Genomic DNA, 16,512 nt, shown 5'->3' with positions numbered 1-16,512 from the left:
GCTATGCAAAGATCTCCAATCTTTTCTTGGTGTTTTGCTCCAGTTGGACTCATATTAAACTTCACATATAAAAGGAATAATAAGTGAATAAACATAATCATAATTATTATTAAAAAGAAAGCTCATTTATTGTAGGAAAGACATTACATGAAAAACAAACGAAGGAAAAATAGTTTTACTAGAACAATAATAGATTTTTTTTTAGTTTATGTCTTCCATGTCATTACAGAAATTAGCAACATTTAGCGAAGTGAATTCAACATTATCAATGATGTTTGCTTCTTTTCCTTTTCCTTTAATGGACTCTTGATAAAGTTGACAAAGATGTGCAGGTGTGCGACAGGTCCTTGACCAATGGCCTGTGCTACCACATCTATAACATGAACCATCAGATTTTTGTGATGTCCCAGTGTCATGCCTTGTCACTTTGGCCTTATCTTGTGTGTGGACATTGTTTCTTTGTAAATATTGGTAATTATTCCTTTTTTGGCCACGACCACGATTATTACCTTGTACACGACCAGAATTATGGTTCTGATTATGACTTTGGTTTCAGTTAAAATAGCCACGACCTCATCCTCGACCACGACCTCTCCCTCGTCCACGTGTATTGTTTTGATGACCATCAATATTTGTAGCATTTGCTTCAGGAAGTGCTACTGATCTTGGACGAGATTCATGGTTTTTCATAAAGAGTTCATTGTTTTGCTCTGCAACGAGCAGACATGCATTCAATTTAGAATATCTTGTGAACTTTTGCATCCGATATTGTTGCATCAAGGTAATGTTTGTTGCATGAAATGTTGAGTAAGTTTTCTCCAACATATCTTCATCAGTAACCTCTTGTCCACAATACTTGAGTTGTGAACATATTCTGAACAAAGCTGAGTTGTATTCATTTACTTTCTTAAAGTCTTGAAACCTTAGTGTTCTCCATTCATCTCTATCATTTGGAAGTATAACTTCCTTTTGATGATCAAATCTTTCTTTCAGAAGATTCCAGAGAATACTTGGATCAGTAACATCAAGATATTCAAATCTCAACATTTCATCAATATGCTTACGAAGGAAAACTTGTGAGCTTTGTCTTGTGCCCATCAATTATTAAATTCATATATAGTATTTGAGATACCTACGGATTCAAGATGCATTTTTACATCTATCATCCATGACACGTAGTTTTTCCCACTAACTTCAAGTGCTGCAAACTCGAGCTTTGCAATGTTGGACATAATGTAACTATAAATTTTAAACAAAATAGAAATTAAAATTAAAATCCATTTATTTCAATAAATATTACACAAAAAAAGAAGCAGTAAAGCTAACATTGCATACAAGCCTAAAAGTAGATGAAATTTCATATTATCTTGGATGTTAAGGATTGGGATGAAAAGTAACATGACTATTATAGTCATGATTATCACAAAATGATGAATCATCTTGAAGCTTGATTTCCTGAAATTGATTTATTTGATAAAAGAGAGAAATATTTGTTGTGGGTAAAATAAGCAGGGTAAAGATGTTTATTTATGGTAAAAAAAAAATATTGTCGTTGTTTTTGTTGTTTATAACCGTTGCATATATATTCTCGTTGTGTATGTATGTATATGTATTTTATAAATCATATAATAAGACTTATAACTAATACATAACTTTACTAATTAGAAACATAAATAAATATTAGTAAATGTTTAAATAAAATTATGAAGAGTATCTAAAATATAAATAAACATTGACATGTATAAATAAATACAATTTAAATGTTAGTATGCATAAATAAAAGTTAGTAGCATAATATAAATGTTAGTATGCATAAATAAAAGTTAGTTGCATAATGTAAATGTTAGTTTGCATAAATAAAAATTAGTTGCATAATTTAAATGTTAGTATAAAAATTAGAATACATAAAGAAATGTTAGTATAAGAAATAAAAATTGTTAATAGTCCATAATGTCCATAATGTATAAGTTTCATTAATTCATTAGTATTATTATTATTTTAATATGATTGAGGTTTTTATAATTAATAGTGTTTTTAATAAGTAATACATACCTTGATTAAGATAGATGTGATTTTCCACTTGTTTAATAACCTTGATTAGAGCTTTCGTGTTGATAACGTGTTATGAATTAAGCGTAATTAATGTAACTATAAATCAAACCAAACTAGTAAACTTTGATAAGAACTTTAATTAAGAAGAAAGAATATTTAGAGAGAATATGAAAGTTATATCTCTTATAACTTTTTGGTGTGTTTCATTCTTTACAATGGAGAGGTATTTATACTACAAATTTTACTAACATATAATTGTAACTAGTTAGAAATGTTGACAAATATACCATGCACCAATTATTATGTCATCCATCAATTATTTACAATATATATATATATATAGGGTTAGGTTCATGTGAGACGGCCTAATTTTGTTAGACCGTGAGACGCATTTTTTTATTTTTTTTATTTTTTTAGTTAATTCAAGTTCCGAAAATAATATTTAAAAAAAGAATTTTTGGATTTTTCCATTTATTTTGCATTTTAAAATTATTTTTTAGAATATGTACAGTGTAATATTCTATTAGAATATTTCACGTGTTTTTCAAAAAAAAATGAATTTTTTTTTATTTTTTTTAGTTAATTCAAGTTTCGAAAATAATATTTAAAAAAAGAATTTTTAGATTTTTCCATTTATTTTGCATTTTAAAATTATTTTTTAGAATATGTTAGTGTAATATTCTATTAGAATATTTCACGTATTTAAAAAAAAAAAAAAAAAAAAAAAAAAAAAAAAAAAAAACGGGATTTTGTTTTTATTTTTTTATTTTTTTTAGTTAATTCAAGTTTCGAAAATAATATTTAAAAAAAGAATTTTTGGATTTTTCTATTTATATTGCATTTTAAAATTATTTTTAAATTTGGTCTTACGGTCTCACAAAATTAAAATGGTCTCAAATGAACCTAAACCTATATATATATATATATATATATATATATATATATATATATATATATATATATATATATATATATATATATATATATATATACACACACACACACAACCAAAAATCAGAGCGGCCTATTATTAAGGATTGATCTACTCCCGAGGAACCCTCAACCAAATCAATGATTCAGAAGGTGTAAGCCCCAACTATATATATAGCAAAAATGAAACTGATGATACATATTGTCTGAAAATCAGGAAAAGAAAACCGAAAGAATGGAAAATCCTCACCATTTTTCCCAGATCCCTTCTTCGTCTTTTTCTTTGATTCCTTCTCCTTCTAATTCTCATATACATGCCTTCTCTAGTTCTGATATAGCACATCTCTAAGTTGTCCTTGTGGTCTTAAAACCATTATTAGGAAGCTACATACATCAAAAAGGAAAAACAAAACAACTAAAAATCAACTTATAATCATCCCCAAACTAAAACTAAAAAAAAACACATCTAACACACATTACTTACTGAACACCACTTGTTAACTAACTATTAACATTTAACATTACCTTTTCTGTAATAGCATAGCATCCTTTACAGATGCATAAAAGTAATAGAAGTTGACTATAAATTTAACATTTTAGTATAAAATTGAGCAAAAATTGTTGATTGATCTTACCTTGTAATTGTCCTTGACATCATTAGCTGAAAAGTCTATCTTCAATCCAATGTCTTCATCAATTTTATCAGATGTCTAAAAATAGGAACTCAAAAATTATATCATTAAAATGACTGGTTTAAACTTTAAATAGTTTTCTAATTCATTAAAAATGAGAAAAAAAAAAAGTAAACACTAAACAATACCTTCTTAGAAGATTGATCCCTTTCAGTCATAAGTTTCTTCAGTTTTTCTTGATCATTGCTCTGCACAATAAAACACCAAAAAATACAGCAAAAACAGTTGACAAAATTGTGATTCTGATTATACGTGAAGAAAAAAAAATGTTAATCAAAAGAAAATGAAACTGGGCCCCACCTTGAGTTGTGAAAATCCTTCGATTAATTCTGCTGACAACAAGTTTACATCAAGAGGGAAGAAACAGTCTGAGTGATACGATTTGGTGTTTTCATACCCTCGTGGGTCCCAAATACTCGATCCTAATCTTAAAGATTTTGAATCGATTTTTTCAGAGCATTTTTTACATGAAGATCTTCCTGACTTTGCATACTCTGCAACAATCTTGATACAAGTGGAGGAAGAAGGCATAAGGGTATGTTTGTAATTTGGTTATAGTCCATCTTAGTAGCATAACAGTATACCTTTTCATTTGTTGCATTCTTTTTTTCTTTCACTCTTTCCTCATCTTTGTCAGTCTATGAATACATAGCAGAATTACATGAATACAATCAGTTCCTTCAAGATGTGAAAATGTGAAAAACATATCATAAAAGTGAAAAACATATTCATGGTAACTTGTAAAAACTCCTATTTGAAGTAACTTTTACCTATAAATAGGCTAATGAGTTGAGTTGAGTTGAGTTCCTGCTTATGAGTTACATCGAATGCCATGTGTTTAAAATGATGATGTGGCATCCACATGTCATTCTTTAAAAAGGGAACATATTTCAGCCAAATTTTTATATATAGTGTAATTGTTTTGACCCAAGAAAAGATAACTTACTTGTATGTTTACCTTCCTAATTCCTATGCAAAATTTCAAATTTATTCAAATCACTATATTTTACTTTGTTATTATGTATGAAAATGGACAGAAATTATGTAATTGATATGACTATTAACATCCAAGTATCTCACTGATAAATCTTTTTGAAGATGCATGTAACTGAAAAAAAGTAAAAAACCATATGATAATCAATACAAGGTCACATAAATTCTTTTTATTTTTATGATCTATAAGACATAGCAGCCGTATGTGACAGATAGATGCAACAATGAAGTCAAAATTATATTATTAAAATGTTGTGCTTTAAATAATCTGTTGAAAATAAAACAAAAAGCTAGAAATTTGGGTAAACAATACTGAGTTTATTTCTTAATTATATAAATATACCATTGTTCGATTATTGATTTAAAATTTTTAATACCTTTCCACTCTTTTGATCCTACCCCTGCAGCTCAGCTTCAACATCTTCATCTAACTGTCACAATAAAATAAAATAAATAAATAATAATCACTCATAAACCAAAACAACCCAATATCACAAAATAACTTAAATTAAACAATTAATCTAATTATCATCTAATTTGACTTAAAATTAATTTCTTGCAAGATAAGTTACCCAATTAATACAAATAATCAAACTTTAATCAAATAAGGAAGTTATTATCTAATCAATTGGTAATTATCTTTTGTTTAATCAAGGATACACTCAAAATATGATTAAAATTCGAATTTTAATGACCCATAACAGTTAAGGCAAGTATCTTTGAGTAAAACAGCAAGAAATCCCGAAACTGCCTCTTTCTGACGCTCGAACTCGCCGAGTTCCTCTATGGACTCGCCGAGTCCACATTGGAACTCGCCGATTCAGCAGTCAGAAGGCCAAAATTTCGATTTTGCAACAAGAATGAACATGTAAGGCATCAATACAATAGAAACCAATCAAGTCTCTGATACCACTGATGGGTTTTGGCCATAAGAACATCCTATGTGCTCATGCAACCCTAATGCTTGGATCTAGGTTTCTCTATTGTACATGCAATTCATCCAAGACTTTAAACCCTAAATCTAGCATATGATAATCAATATTAACATAATAATGGGTTTAAGATATTACCTTGATTGTTATGTAGCAATAACAATCTCAAATCCGCCTTGTAATGACTTTAGAAAGCTTAGAGTCACAAGTGTCACTCCTCTAATGGCTCACAAACACCAAGAGTAAGAGGATGACGAATAAGGAGAGAGGAGGCTCCAAAAAACGTGTAGAAACCCTAAGGATTCAGTTGCCCACGTTTTTGGTGCCCAAGGGGTCCTTAAATAGTGAGGCTATTAGGGTTATCTAACAAGGAAACCCTAATTTGGATGCTTAGGCCCTAAGCAACCCATGGACTCCTTTCTTAAAGGCCTTTGGACAGTTTCTAATGGGTTTTCCCCATAGAATTCATCCAACCTTATATTATAAGGTAATCCATAGCCCAATTGCAATTATCTTATAATTACAATTCCAGTCCCCTAAGTTTAATTAATCTCTTTTAGCCACAAAATTAATTATCAATTAATTCTTGACTAATATTAATTAAACAATATGATTTTTCCTTTAATATATATTATTCTCATAATATATTAATAAATCATAATTAATCCTCTCTCTCCATAATTCATCCTATCAAGTTGCTTTGGTGAAGGCAACCCAAAAGGACCATGCACCATCGGGTCAAGTATATACCAAAATAGTTATGGACTTAGACACTAATCCAACAATACCTTGGTAGAAGTTGGATCCTCTTCACTCACTATCTGCTTCAACTTATCTTGATCACTGCCCTGAATGGTAGAAGCAAGAATATTCAGCTCAAAACCATACAAAACATAATGAGCTTGCACTTTGTCGGATAATGGAAGTTTATATCTGATAGTGTGGAAAAGACATTGCTCGTAAACACGAATGCTTTTCGTTTTATACATCAAAAAATTTGGGGGAGTAATAGAAAGCCAAACGAAGCATACGACCACCAATGTATGTCTTACTCTCTAAAAGGCACCCATTATGAAAGTTTTCTGCTTCAGATTTGTGCTTGTTTGGACATACCTCGAGCTGAGAGAAATATGTGAAAGCATTTGTAGAATTCCTTGCAACAATGTGATGAGTTGTAGAAGTCATCCGAACAGCAGCAGGATCATTGGGTGCAGGTGGGATAGGAGACCTAATTTTCCCGGAAGCAACTGGTGGAGGAGCAAGGCCTAGAGGCTTAGACTTAACCTTCTCGGGTGGAGGAGCAAGGTTGAGTGGCTTAATCTTTTCAGATAATCCTGCAGATGAAAGCATCCCAGCTCCACTTGCAGGTTTGTTTTTTACAGTGATTCGAATTGTTTCACCCTCCTAATATACGTAATGTTTCAGGTTAATACATGTCTAATGAGCTCAAATCCATTTCAATACTTCTAGGCATTAGATAATTTCAGCTACTAATCTGAAAATTTCGACTATATAATCTTATATGCATAGTCGGAAAACTGTAAGTGATGATACATACCTTCAATCTATGATTTACAGCAGGATGGATATTGATATGACTCTAGTCGCTGGCTTCATCGACATCCTTCTCAATCTCTCTCTTCACATACTTCTCATGATCCGACAACGCCACATTGAAATCAAACGCCTCGTTCCTCTCTGTAAACCCTAACCCAATAAACGCGTGTTTCCCTGTGCCATCCTCGATTTTCAAAGCTGGAGAGATCTTCGAGAATAAGAACTAAAAGCTCCAAACCTGGATCAAATTTACTTGTTGTTCCCCCAAATCGTTGATCGTGGTTGATCGTGGTGGCGGGATAGGGTTAGGGCTACTTGTGTGTGACGGAAAAGGTGGACTTCCAGGGCGTCGATTACATCTTTGGTGGAGACAGGTGGTGGTGCGTTGCTTGTGTGTGATGTTGTCGGAGTCAGGGAAGAACACACACCTAACGTCGTGAGGGTGAAGAGATAAACCGGATGAGAATTGGTTTGATGGCGGCATTTGTGTGTTTAGGAGATTAGGGCAAGGTAATACAATGTAATAAGTATACGATGTGGTTATATGCTTAATATTATTGTACATGAGGTAATACCTATTGTACCTCTTAATTTTCAAGAAATGGTCAATATTTTTAATAATATATATATATATATATATATATATATATATATATATATATATATATATATATATATATATATATCCTCCTTAATAAATGAAGGGTTTTTTTTACCGCATGTCCTCTTCTCCTTCATTTGGACATGGCATTTTCTAGAATTTTTGAATTTTCTATTTTTCACTTGTTATTTTATTGTAATTTTCATTTTATTAAATTAAAATTCCACATTTAATATGTAAGGTAATATATATGTAATGTATTTATTAGAAATGATTTATATATGTAATGTATTAAATGTATTAAAGTCTCATTAATTTTAATAATTTAAATTTTTTCTCATTTTTCTTATAAATTCAAACTTTTCAAATTGTTTCCAAGAATTTATCTTTTTTTCTATTTTCAAAAATATGTACGATTTTACTTTAATTATAGTTTGATTTGAGTAAGAATATGTACTATTTTAATTTCCAAATATATCAATTGTATGTTTAGGGCATCTCCAATCCACCCCCAAACTCCATTTCTTCCGCTATTCTTCTCCAACTCTATCTCATTTTCACTTCCATTTTTGGAGATATGAATAGTATTCCCCCAATATATGGGGGAATATTATTCATATCTCCAAAAACGGAGGTGAAGTTTGGCTGATATATTTAGTCCATTTCATTTTTATTTTATATATTTTTAGTTTATTTTATCTATTAATTATAATTTAAAGAGAAATTAAATTACCTCATACCTTTTACACCTACAATTATTCCTACCCACTAAAATTATGACAAATCACCATTCAATTTAATTGTAATTGATATATTCCTAATATATCCTTAATGAGTTAGTTAAAAAAATATGGAATGGTGACACTTGTCATAATTTTATTGGGTAGGAACATTTGTAGGCATAAAAAGTAGGAAACAATTTAATTTCTCTAATTTAAAGCAATATTTAATATTTATAATATCAAGTTATATATTAATTTATATTAATTAATCATAAATATAGAGTTTAATTAGTAGAAGAGTATATTTGACAATATATATAAGTTATAAAAATAGAATATTCAAAGAATATATTTTTTGAGGTAAAAAATGAGATAGAAAATAAAATAGAATTGGAGATGAAACACTATTTACTCCATTTATGGGGAAAAAATGGAGATGGTCTTACAAAAAATTAAGCTAATACAATAAAAACTAACAATATAAAATAACGATTACAAAAATAAAATAGGTAATTTAAACCTTCTTTATAATAGTGTTTAAACCGAAATATAGATTATAAGATATAACAAACAGAGATCATTACCGTTCAGAAAATTTTATAATAATTCTTCAGCGACATTGATAAGGCATACAAATTATATTCAGGTATTTAAAAGAATTTTTATTGTTTTTAGAGCTAATTTTAACTCTCTATTGGTCCTTTTTTTCTCATAATCTATCGATATTTTTGGGATTAATATCCGTCGTTACTCTAAACCAATAACAAATTAACATCCACCAATCCATGATGATCCCCACTTCCCACCAATCTAGAGCTTCCCATCGCTTCTTTTTTCTTCTACATCCCCTCAACCCCATCTCCTTCCACCGTTCCTTCAAAGAGTCGATGTTTTGTTCGGGGTCTCCAACACCGCCCTTTCTCTTTGCGAACGACACCCACCTGCATCGCCGACCTCTGCTAGCTTCATCGCCGTCGCCGCTGCCTTCGGGAGATGACGCCACAGAAATAGCCAACTCTATTATCGAAAAAATAAAGAAAGGGGTGACGATTTGGGACCGGATATCTAGCGGATTTGGAAAGAGCAGCTGTGAAAAGAAGAAAAAACATCTTCTAGGGTTTTTTCGAATTCTTAAGGGGCAGGGACTTGCTTTTTATTTCCCTTTTGTGCAAAAGAGATAAATACCCTCTTGTCTGTGCAAGACATAAATGCCCTTGATATTGCATTTTCTCATGCATTACAATAATAGGACAAAATTGCAACTCAAAAAGAGACAAATCACTCATGTGCAAAAGGCATAAATGCCCTTAATCTTAGTCATCATAAAAAATAGCACTGGAATGGGACCGAAAGTCCGAAACCGATATCAATGGGACAAAAATTGCAATTGTTTGAAGCTCTCGTTTGTGAAAAAGACGTAAATGTCCCCCAGATAAAATAGAAAACTAACAGGGTCACTGAGAAGATGCCTCTGAATCATGGGTCTGTCTACTATGATTCTTGAAGATGGTAAAATGACAGGATCTTTCATCAGAGTGTACTGCAGATTCCAACATTTATATTTGTGTCAGTAAAACGGTATTTTCTTGTTTATAAATAGAAAAATATGTAAAAGGACAAACACGTTACAAAAACCACAAATAAGGACAAAAAATGAAAGAGAATACTTATTGGGACCAAAATCGCAAAAACCAACTATATTCAGGGACCAAACATGTAATTTACTCTAAAAAAATTATAAGTCAACGACTAAATTGACAAGATAATGAATCTACATTGTGTGTGATTTTTTTTTTTTTTTTTTTGTATTTGTGGTGTTTTTAGATGGTAAAAATGGTATAATGGGTAAATTGAGAAAATGACGAAAATGCCCCTATATATATTTTGAAAGATAGAGAGAAGTGAAAAGACAGACATTTTCTTGAGAGTGGTAAAGTCTAGTTCTCTTGTGCTGATCTTTGTTCCCATTCAGTTGTGTTAGCCATTTCAGCTTCAAGCTCTTTAAGCTCAAGAATCTTGTTCAGACTTTCATCAAGAAGAAAGATGCTATCGTTGATTAAAAAGTTCAAGTAAACACCCTTTTCCTCTTCTTTCGCAATCTGTAACATTTTCAAAAAGAGTTAATAACTAGTTGATTAAAAATTAAAATAATAATAATAATAATAATAATAATAATAAAAAGTTACCTGTTTCCAAGCATTTTGGTGAACAGGGACTTGCCAAAGGTATTCTAGAAGTTTAGCAATGTTATGGCGGATGTTAAACTTGTCATAAAACTGCATAACAGTGAAGAAATAGCAATGTACTTTTACTGAATTGTTTATTATAGAATCCAAATTTCATTTCTTCTCATTACAGCATTGTGCTTTTTACTACTATGGCATTGTATTTTGAGTATCTATGTGATCATAGCAATGTACTTTTAATTTCTTTTCTTATTAAATACATGATATTTAGATTTTTTTTTTTAAAGTTGCTTTGTATTTGGATGACATTGCTAAAATTACAATTCTTTCGCTTCTTCTAATTGCATCAATGTACTTTTAACTTTTTTATTAGAACGGCATTGTACTTTGGAATATCTAAAAAAAACTATAGCATTGTACATGCAAATTTTTTTAATAAAAACATGAGGTTTCAAAATATCTACTAAATTATAAATATATGTAAAATAATAATAAAAGAAAAAACGAAAAATCGGATGCTAGAATAAACAAACCAATAGAAGTACATTGCTATTTCTTAAATATGGGAAACAATCACTCACCTGAGTGTGGGATCCTGTGAACTCGACATCAACATAGAGTTTCAAAAGATTCTTCACAAGATATTGAACAGAGAGTAGGTGCCACTCAAAAAGTGTACTAGTAGCAGACGATGAGCCACTGCACACACACACACAACACGTAAAAAGACGTAAATACCCTTTGTAAGCAAATAACATAAGATGATAGAATCAATCAATCAAAATAAATAAATAAATAAATACCTCCTACGAGGCATCCAACAATTCAAGACTTCAACCATTTTGGCTCTTAGATAAGGATTCCTAATGTACTCTGGACTTGCCATGAACATGATAATAAAGTTCATAAAATCATCCTGCCAAAGAAAAAAAAACGAAAGTGAGACTAGAGAAAATAATTAGTTAAAAAGAATCTTTTTGTTTTTACCAATTTGACACCATCTAAAGCATGTGGGATTCTAGAAGCAAAAATAAGCAACTCCATAACATCTTCCACAAAGTGTTCAGGCATACATGCGAATTCCATGGGCAAAGATCATGGTAAAGGCATTTTGAAACCACCAATTCGACTTACTAACCAAACCACCATTAACTGATAGAAAGATAATGCCAGTTGAAGTAGTCCTCCATCCTAACAATAACATACAAAAAAAGGATTTGAAAAAACTGAAACTCGAATATTAAAAAAGGAAAAGACTAATTTACCCTCAGTATCTGAGCTTCATAACATAATTTATCCTGTGTTCACGTTTCGATTTCCTTCTCAATTCGAGCAATTTCCTGTGTCACTCGAGGTGAAGGAGTTTGCTCTTGCATGGTTTTCAAGGTTGCTAAACTATCTTCACGTCTTTGAATATCCTGCAACCAAATAAAGCATCGTATTTTCTTTTCTTATTAGGAAGGACATTGTACTTTGAATCATGGGATTAAGGAAATAAATACCTGGACAAGATCCTTGAAGTCTGAAAAAGCTTTCAGAAGACCCAAATTTAGAACCCGAGCAGTCATAAAGAAACATTCACAAATAAATGAATAGGTTTGACTTGGTTGACCAGAACTTGTTGTTTCTTGAGATTGAAGCAACCTGTTTTCTTCATTGTTTGGCTTGGCTTGTTTTTGTTTAACCATTCAGTAACTTCCTCCAAAGATGCATGAAGAGCAGTTAGTTCTCTGTATTCAGTTGAGAATCATGATCAAATTCATATTGAGGGATTGTAGTTTCAATCTTCTCTTATTTAGAAAAAGATACATCTATAGTAGATAAGAGTATCTTACTTGAAATCCAAACGAGAACCATAAAACACATATTTAGGGTCAATTTTGTCTTTCTTTGTTGAATTTGCATCCAAGAAAGGTTCACACAATCGAAGCATAACAGCACTAAGGTTCACAAACATGCCTGAACTTGCAGAAGACATAGGATCAACCTATCACCAATCACAAATTATCCAATATTAATAAAATTTTCACCTGGATAGATAAATTATGCCTTTATGGTCTAAAAAGTTTGTTCTTACCTGGATATGAGCCCTTGATGCATTTTTGTTGATCACTTCTGCAATATATTGGAGCACATTCTCTCACGTGTTTGTGTTCTTTAAAAGAGACCTAAGAATTTCTGCCAATCCATCGTATAAATTGTTCATGACAGATTTGATTGTTGCAAATGAAGATAAAAGGTCAGCAGGGCGTCTTGTTGATGAGTCCATAAAACACTGCTCGCTGCATATTCCATGGATATGAAAGTTAAACAAAAATGATCTAACAGAACAGATGGAAACTTGAAAAGGTAAGTCATATAATAGCCATGGAAATAGAAAATCAAGATCAAACTCACCCAACATCAGGCTGACTCTTGTAAAAACTTTGATCAGGAAGAGCACTGATATGAAAAAAAGGACCCAAGATGCTTGTCATCTCAATAGCACGGCCATTTATGAAAAAACCTTTGGGAATCCACCATTGATGATTCACCAAAGCTTTAGCACCAACCGGAAAACTTATCAAGTACATCAAAGCCCTCAATGGCTGCTGAAAGTTTCCAAGAGCAGAACATTTGAGTACAGTCCCTCTTAAATCCTCATACAATTGCTTCAAGATCGTTTCCATGGAATCGTAATCGGAATCCCTAAACAACTCATCCAAAAAACCAGGAGGAGAAGAGGCACCACCACTACTACCACCACCAAAAGTATCAATTGAACTAGAAACTTCAGAGAAAATCAAAGGCAACAATGGAGAAACATTCGATTTATCTCTTTGGGAATCGGCGAACATATCGGGTTACCTAAGTGAATTCTACAATATTTCGCTTGATTTACAACTAACTCCATCTGAGCCCTAACTGATTTATCTTTCATATTAGCGATTTTCTTCCCTTCATATGCGCGACGATCAACAAGAACTCGTTCCATCACATCCCTAGAAAATCTCAGTTCACCGCTTTCGCTTAAAATCTCAGCTGCCGTCATCTCCAAGTAAACAGCTCGTGTATCGTTCCCCATTGAATCTATTTGAGTTACAAGGAAGATTTTGCTTAGGATTATGTCCTCGATTTCCTCAGGCGATCGCAGCGGTTTTGCGGTGGTCGTCGCCATAGTCTCAGAATTGATTTGATTTGATTTGATTGAAGACGGTGAAAATGGGCAGGTTTGATTCTTTTGAATGGGTAAAGAAGAAGGATCAACAAAAAGTTTCAAAGAATTTTGTTTCTCCATAGTCAACAAGCCAATGGAGGCTTGTATGTATCTATAGACTTGATGTATACATATACATATAATAATTATAGATAATATACATACATATACATAAATAACATAATAACATATAACATAATAGATAATATATTTTATATTTTTTTTAATTGCCGATCCATTAAAAGCTAGAAAGAGGCTAGAACAAAAATACAGGACAATGAGCAAACATTACATGAAACAATGAGAGATACACAATCATGTCAAATTGTCAATAAACATAACTTAAACTAGGTCTATGTTTAATCCAGTTGAACGAAGTTAGTTGAATATCATCCACCACCTTAATTATTGAACACCAAATCATTTCAGGTTTCCAAAAAAATCAAATCACCGTATATAAAAGAGTTAAGATGAGGTTCCTTCTATTTTTATCATGGGAAAAAGCTTTCAAAATATTAAGAAGGTCCTCATTCTGAACCAGCCAAGAAAACAACAACGACACCAAACCAAGAACCAATCCCATAAATGAATTGAGAAAGAATAGTTGAAAAAAATATGATCTACCTCCTTCTCTTAGTTGTTACAAAAAGGACAAGAATAAGAACCAAATGTGATCCCTCTCAACCACAAATTGGAAGCAATCGACACCAACCCAAGAATCAATCCCATAAATGAACTGAGAAAAAATAGTTGAAAAAATATTATCTACCTCCTTCTCCGAGTTGTTACAAAAAGGACAATAATAAGAACCAAACGTGATCCCTCTTAACCACAAATTGGAAGCAACCAGAATCCTGTCAAGAAGAAACTTCTAAACAAAACAAATAACTTATATAGAATCCCACTTCATCCATATAAAACCACCAAGAATTCTATCACGATCTAGTTTATCTGTCATCAAACTTCTCAAGAAACTAACAGAAAATACCACTTGACATACCTTTCCAGCACCACGAATTTGGAATATTGGGCAACTCTACATCATCAAACAAACTCATTAAATTGTTCAGCTCAGATTCTTCCATACCTTTTTTTCATAGAGTAAATTACACCAATGGTCCCTATGATTTAGGATAATTTGTACGTTTGGTCCCTAATTTATTTTTTTAACTCAGAAGGTCCCTACTGTTTGTTTTTGTTACACGTTTGGTCCCTAGTGTTTGCTTTTGTTACGTGTTTGGTCTCTGTCTTACCTAAAAATACTATTATTTAAATAGGAAAAATGGTGGGATAGATAAGATAAGGTAAGAGAGATGGGGTTGTGGGTGTGTTTATTTAAATAAATTAAAAATCAAGGGATATATAGTTTTTTTAGGTAAGACGGGGACCAAACGTGTAACAAAAACAAATAGTAGGGACCTTCCGAGTAAAAAAAATAAGTTAGGGATCAAGCACGCAAATTACCTTAAACCATAAGGACCATTCGTGTAATTTACTTTTTTCATATTTCTCTTCCACTGCCCCTAAAAACCAGCCCGAATACCACCATAAATTATTTCCAACACCAGACAGGTTTTGTTACTGTTCAGCTTGTAAAATCTAGGAAATGATTGTTTGAGAGTATAATCTTCATGTCACTTATCTTTCCAAAAAAAGAGTATGATTTACTGCACCCATCTTTCTAAAAAACAAATTATCAAGAGAAAATTTTCACTCAGTAAGTTCTCCATTTATTTAAAAAATGGACAACCAAGTGTCTGAAATACCCTTTTTGGCCAAAGGCATTCCATTAATCAATTTAAAGTTGTGCAAATACTTAATACAAAAATACCAAAACGATTCTAGTTCAACTTTCAGCATCCACCGCCATTTTGCAAGAAGCGCTACATTCAAAGTTCTAAGACTACCAACACCGAGACCTCCTTTGTGTTTAGGTAAAGTCACTAAGTCCCAAGAAACCCAATAAATTTTTCTTTGATTATTTAAACCACCCCAAAGAAACCTCCTTCGAATTCCTTCCAACAAATCAATATTTTTCCTCACGGCTTTGAAAAAGAGCAAAGTAATAAAGAGGAAGACTCCCAAAACTGATTTTACCAATGTTAATCTACCCCCCAAAAGAGAGATTACGAGCTTTCCAAATAGAAAGCTTCGATCTAAATTTCTCCAAAATCAGCTCCCAATTCCTAGCAAGTTTCATATTCACACCGATAAGTGAAAGGAATACTTGTCAGCTCACAATGTAAAATATTAGCAAGACAACTTACATCAATATCCTCCACCCCAATGCCAAAAAGCCTTTCTTTTAAAGAGGTTTAACTTTTAAACCGGAAGCAAGAAAGAAGCACCTAAGAATTCTGTTTAAGTTTACTTCAAACCATTCACCAATAAACATGGCATCATCCATAGACATTAGATGTGAAAGAGGAGAACCATTATGAGGTAAGGATATACCTTGAAAAAAGTGATGATCACAATCATCTTTTAAGGAAACACTAAAACCCTCCATAGTTAAGATAAAGAGAAATGGGGAGAGAGGATCTCCTTGCCTCACTCCCCTCTTGATGTCAAACTCTTTTGATGGAGATCTGTTAATTAAAATTGAGGCCCTCCTGAAAGAAAGACAAAGAGGTAGTCTCATTTGTTAAACG

General features: G+C 31.8%; 3 protein-coding genes and 2 pseudogenes across 3 annotated transcripts; all 5 read right to left on the bottom strand.

The window, feature by feature from the left end:
• Positions 1-573: 573 nt before the first annotated feature.
• Positions 574-1,098, bottom strand: LOC111911181 (uncharacterized). The gene has a single exon (XM_023906963.1). The coding sequence runs from the start codon at positions 1,096-1,098 to the stop codon at positions 574-576; it is 525 nt and encodes a 174-aa protein (XP_023762731.1).
• Positions 1,098-4,205, bottom strand: LOC128127708 (polynucleotide 3'-phosphatase ZDP-like). The gene is made up of 5 exons (XM_052766383.1): positions 3,975-4,205; positions 3,803-3,862; positions 3,618-3,692; positions 3,508-3,530; positions 1,098-1,239 (listed from the first exon to the last, which is right to left on the bottom strand). The coding sequence occupies exons 1-5, from the start codon at positions 4,203-4,205 to the stop codon at positions 1,098-1,100; spliced, it is 531 nt and encodes a 176-aa protein (XP_052622343.1).
• On the bottom strand, positions 3,057-7,640 carry LOC111911206 (uncharacterized; annotated as a pseudogene).
• Positions 7,641-9,059: 1,419 nt separating this feature from the next.
• Positions 9,060-10,019, bottom strand: LOC122194441 (uncharacterized). The gene is made up of 2 exons (XM_042896998.1): positions 9,930-10,019; positions 9,060-9,566 (listed from the first exon to the last, which is right to left on the bottom strand). Exons 1-2 carry the CDS (start codon positions 10,008-10,010, stop codon positions 9,189-9,191), a joined length of 459 nt encoding a protein of 152 aa, XP_042752932.1. The 5' UTR covers positions 10,011-10,019; the 3' UTR covers positions 9,060-9,188.
• A 333-nt stretch (positions 10,020-10,352) lies between these two features.
• LOC111911236 (probable ubiquitin conjugation factor E4) lies at positions 10,353-13,985 on the bottom strand (annotated as a pseudogene).
• Positions 13,986-16,512: the final 2,527 nt, after the last annotated feature.

This window comes from Lactuca sativa, chromosome 8, assembly GCF_002870075.4.
Source record: "Lactuca sativa cultivar Salinas chromosome 8, Lsat_Salinas_v11, whole genome shotgun sequence".
NCBI lineage: Eukaryota > Viridiplantae > Streptophyta > Magnoliopsida > Asterales > Asteraceae > Lactuca > Lactuca sativa.
Note: the sequence above shows the minus strand (reverse complement) of the source record. Positions and strands in the feature narration are given on the sequence as shown.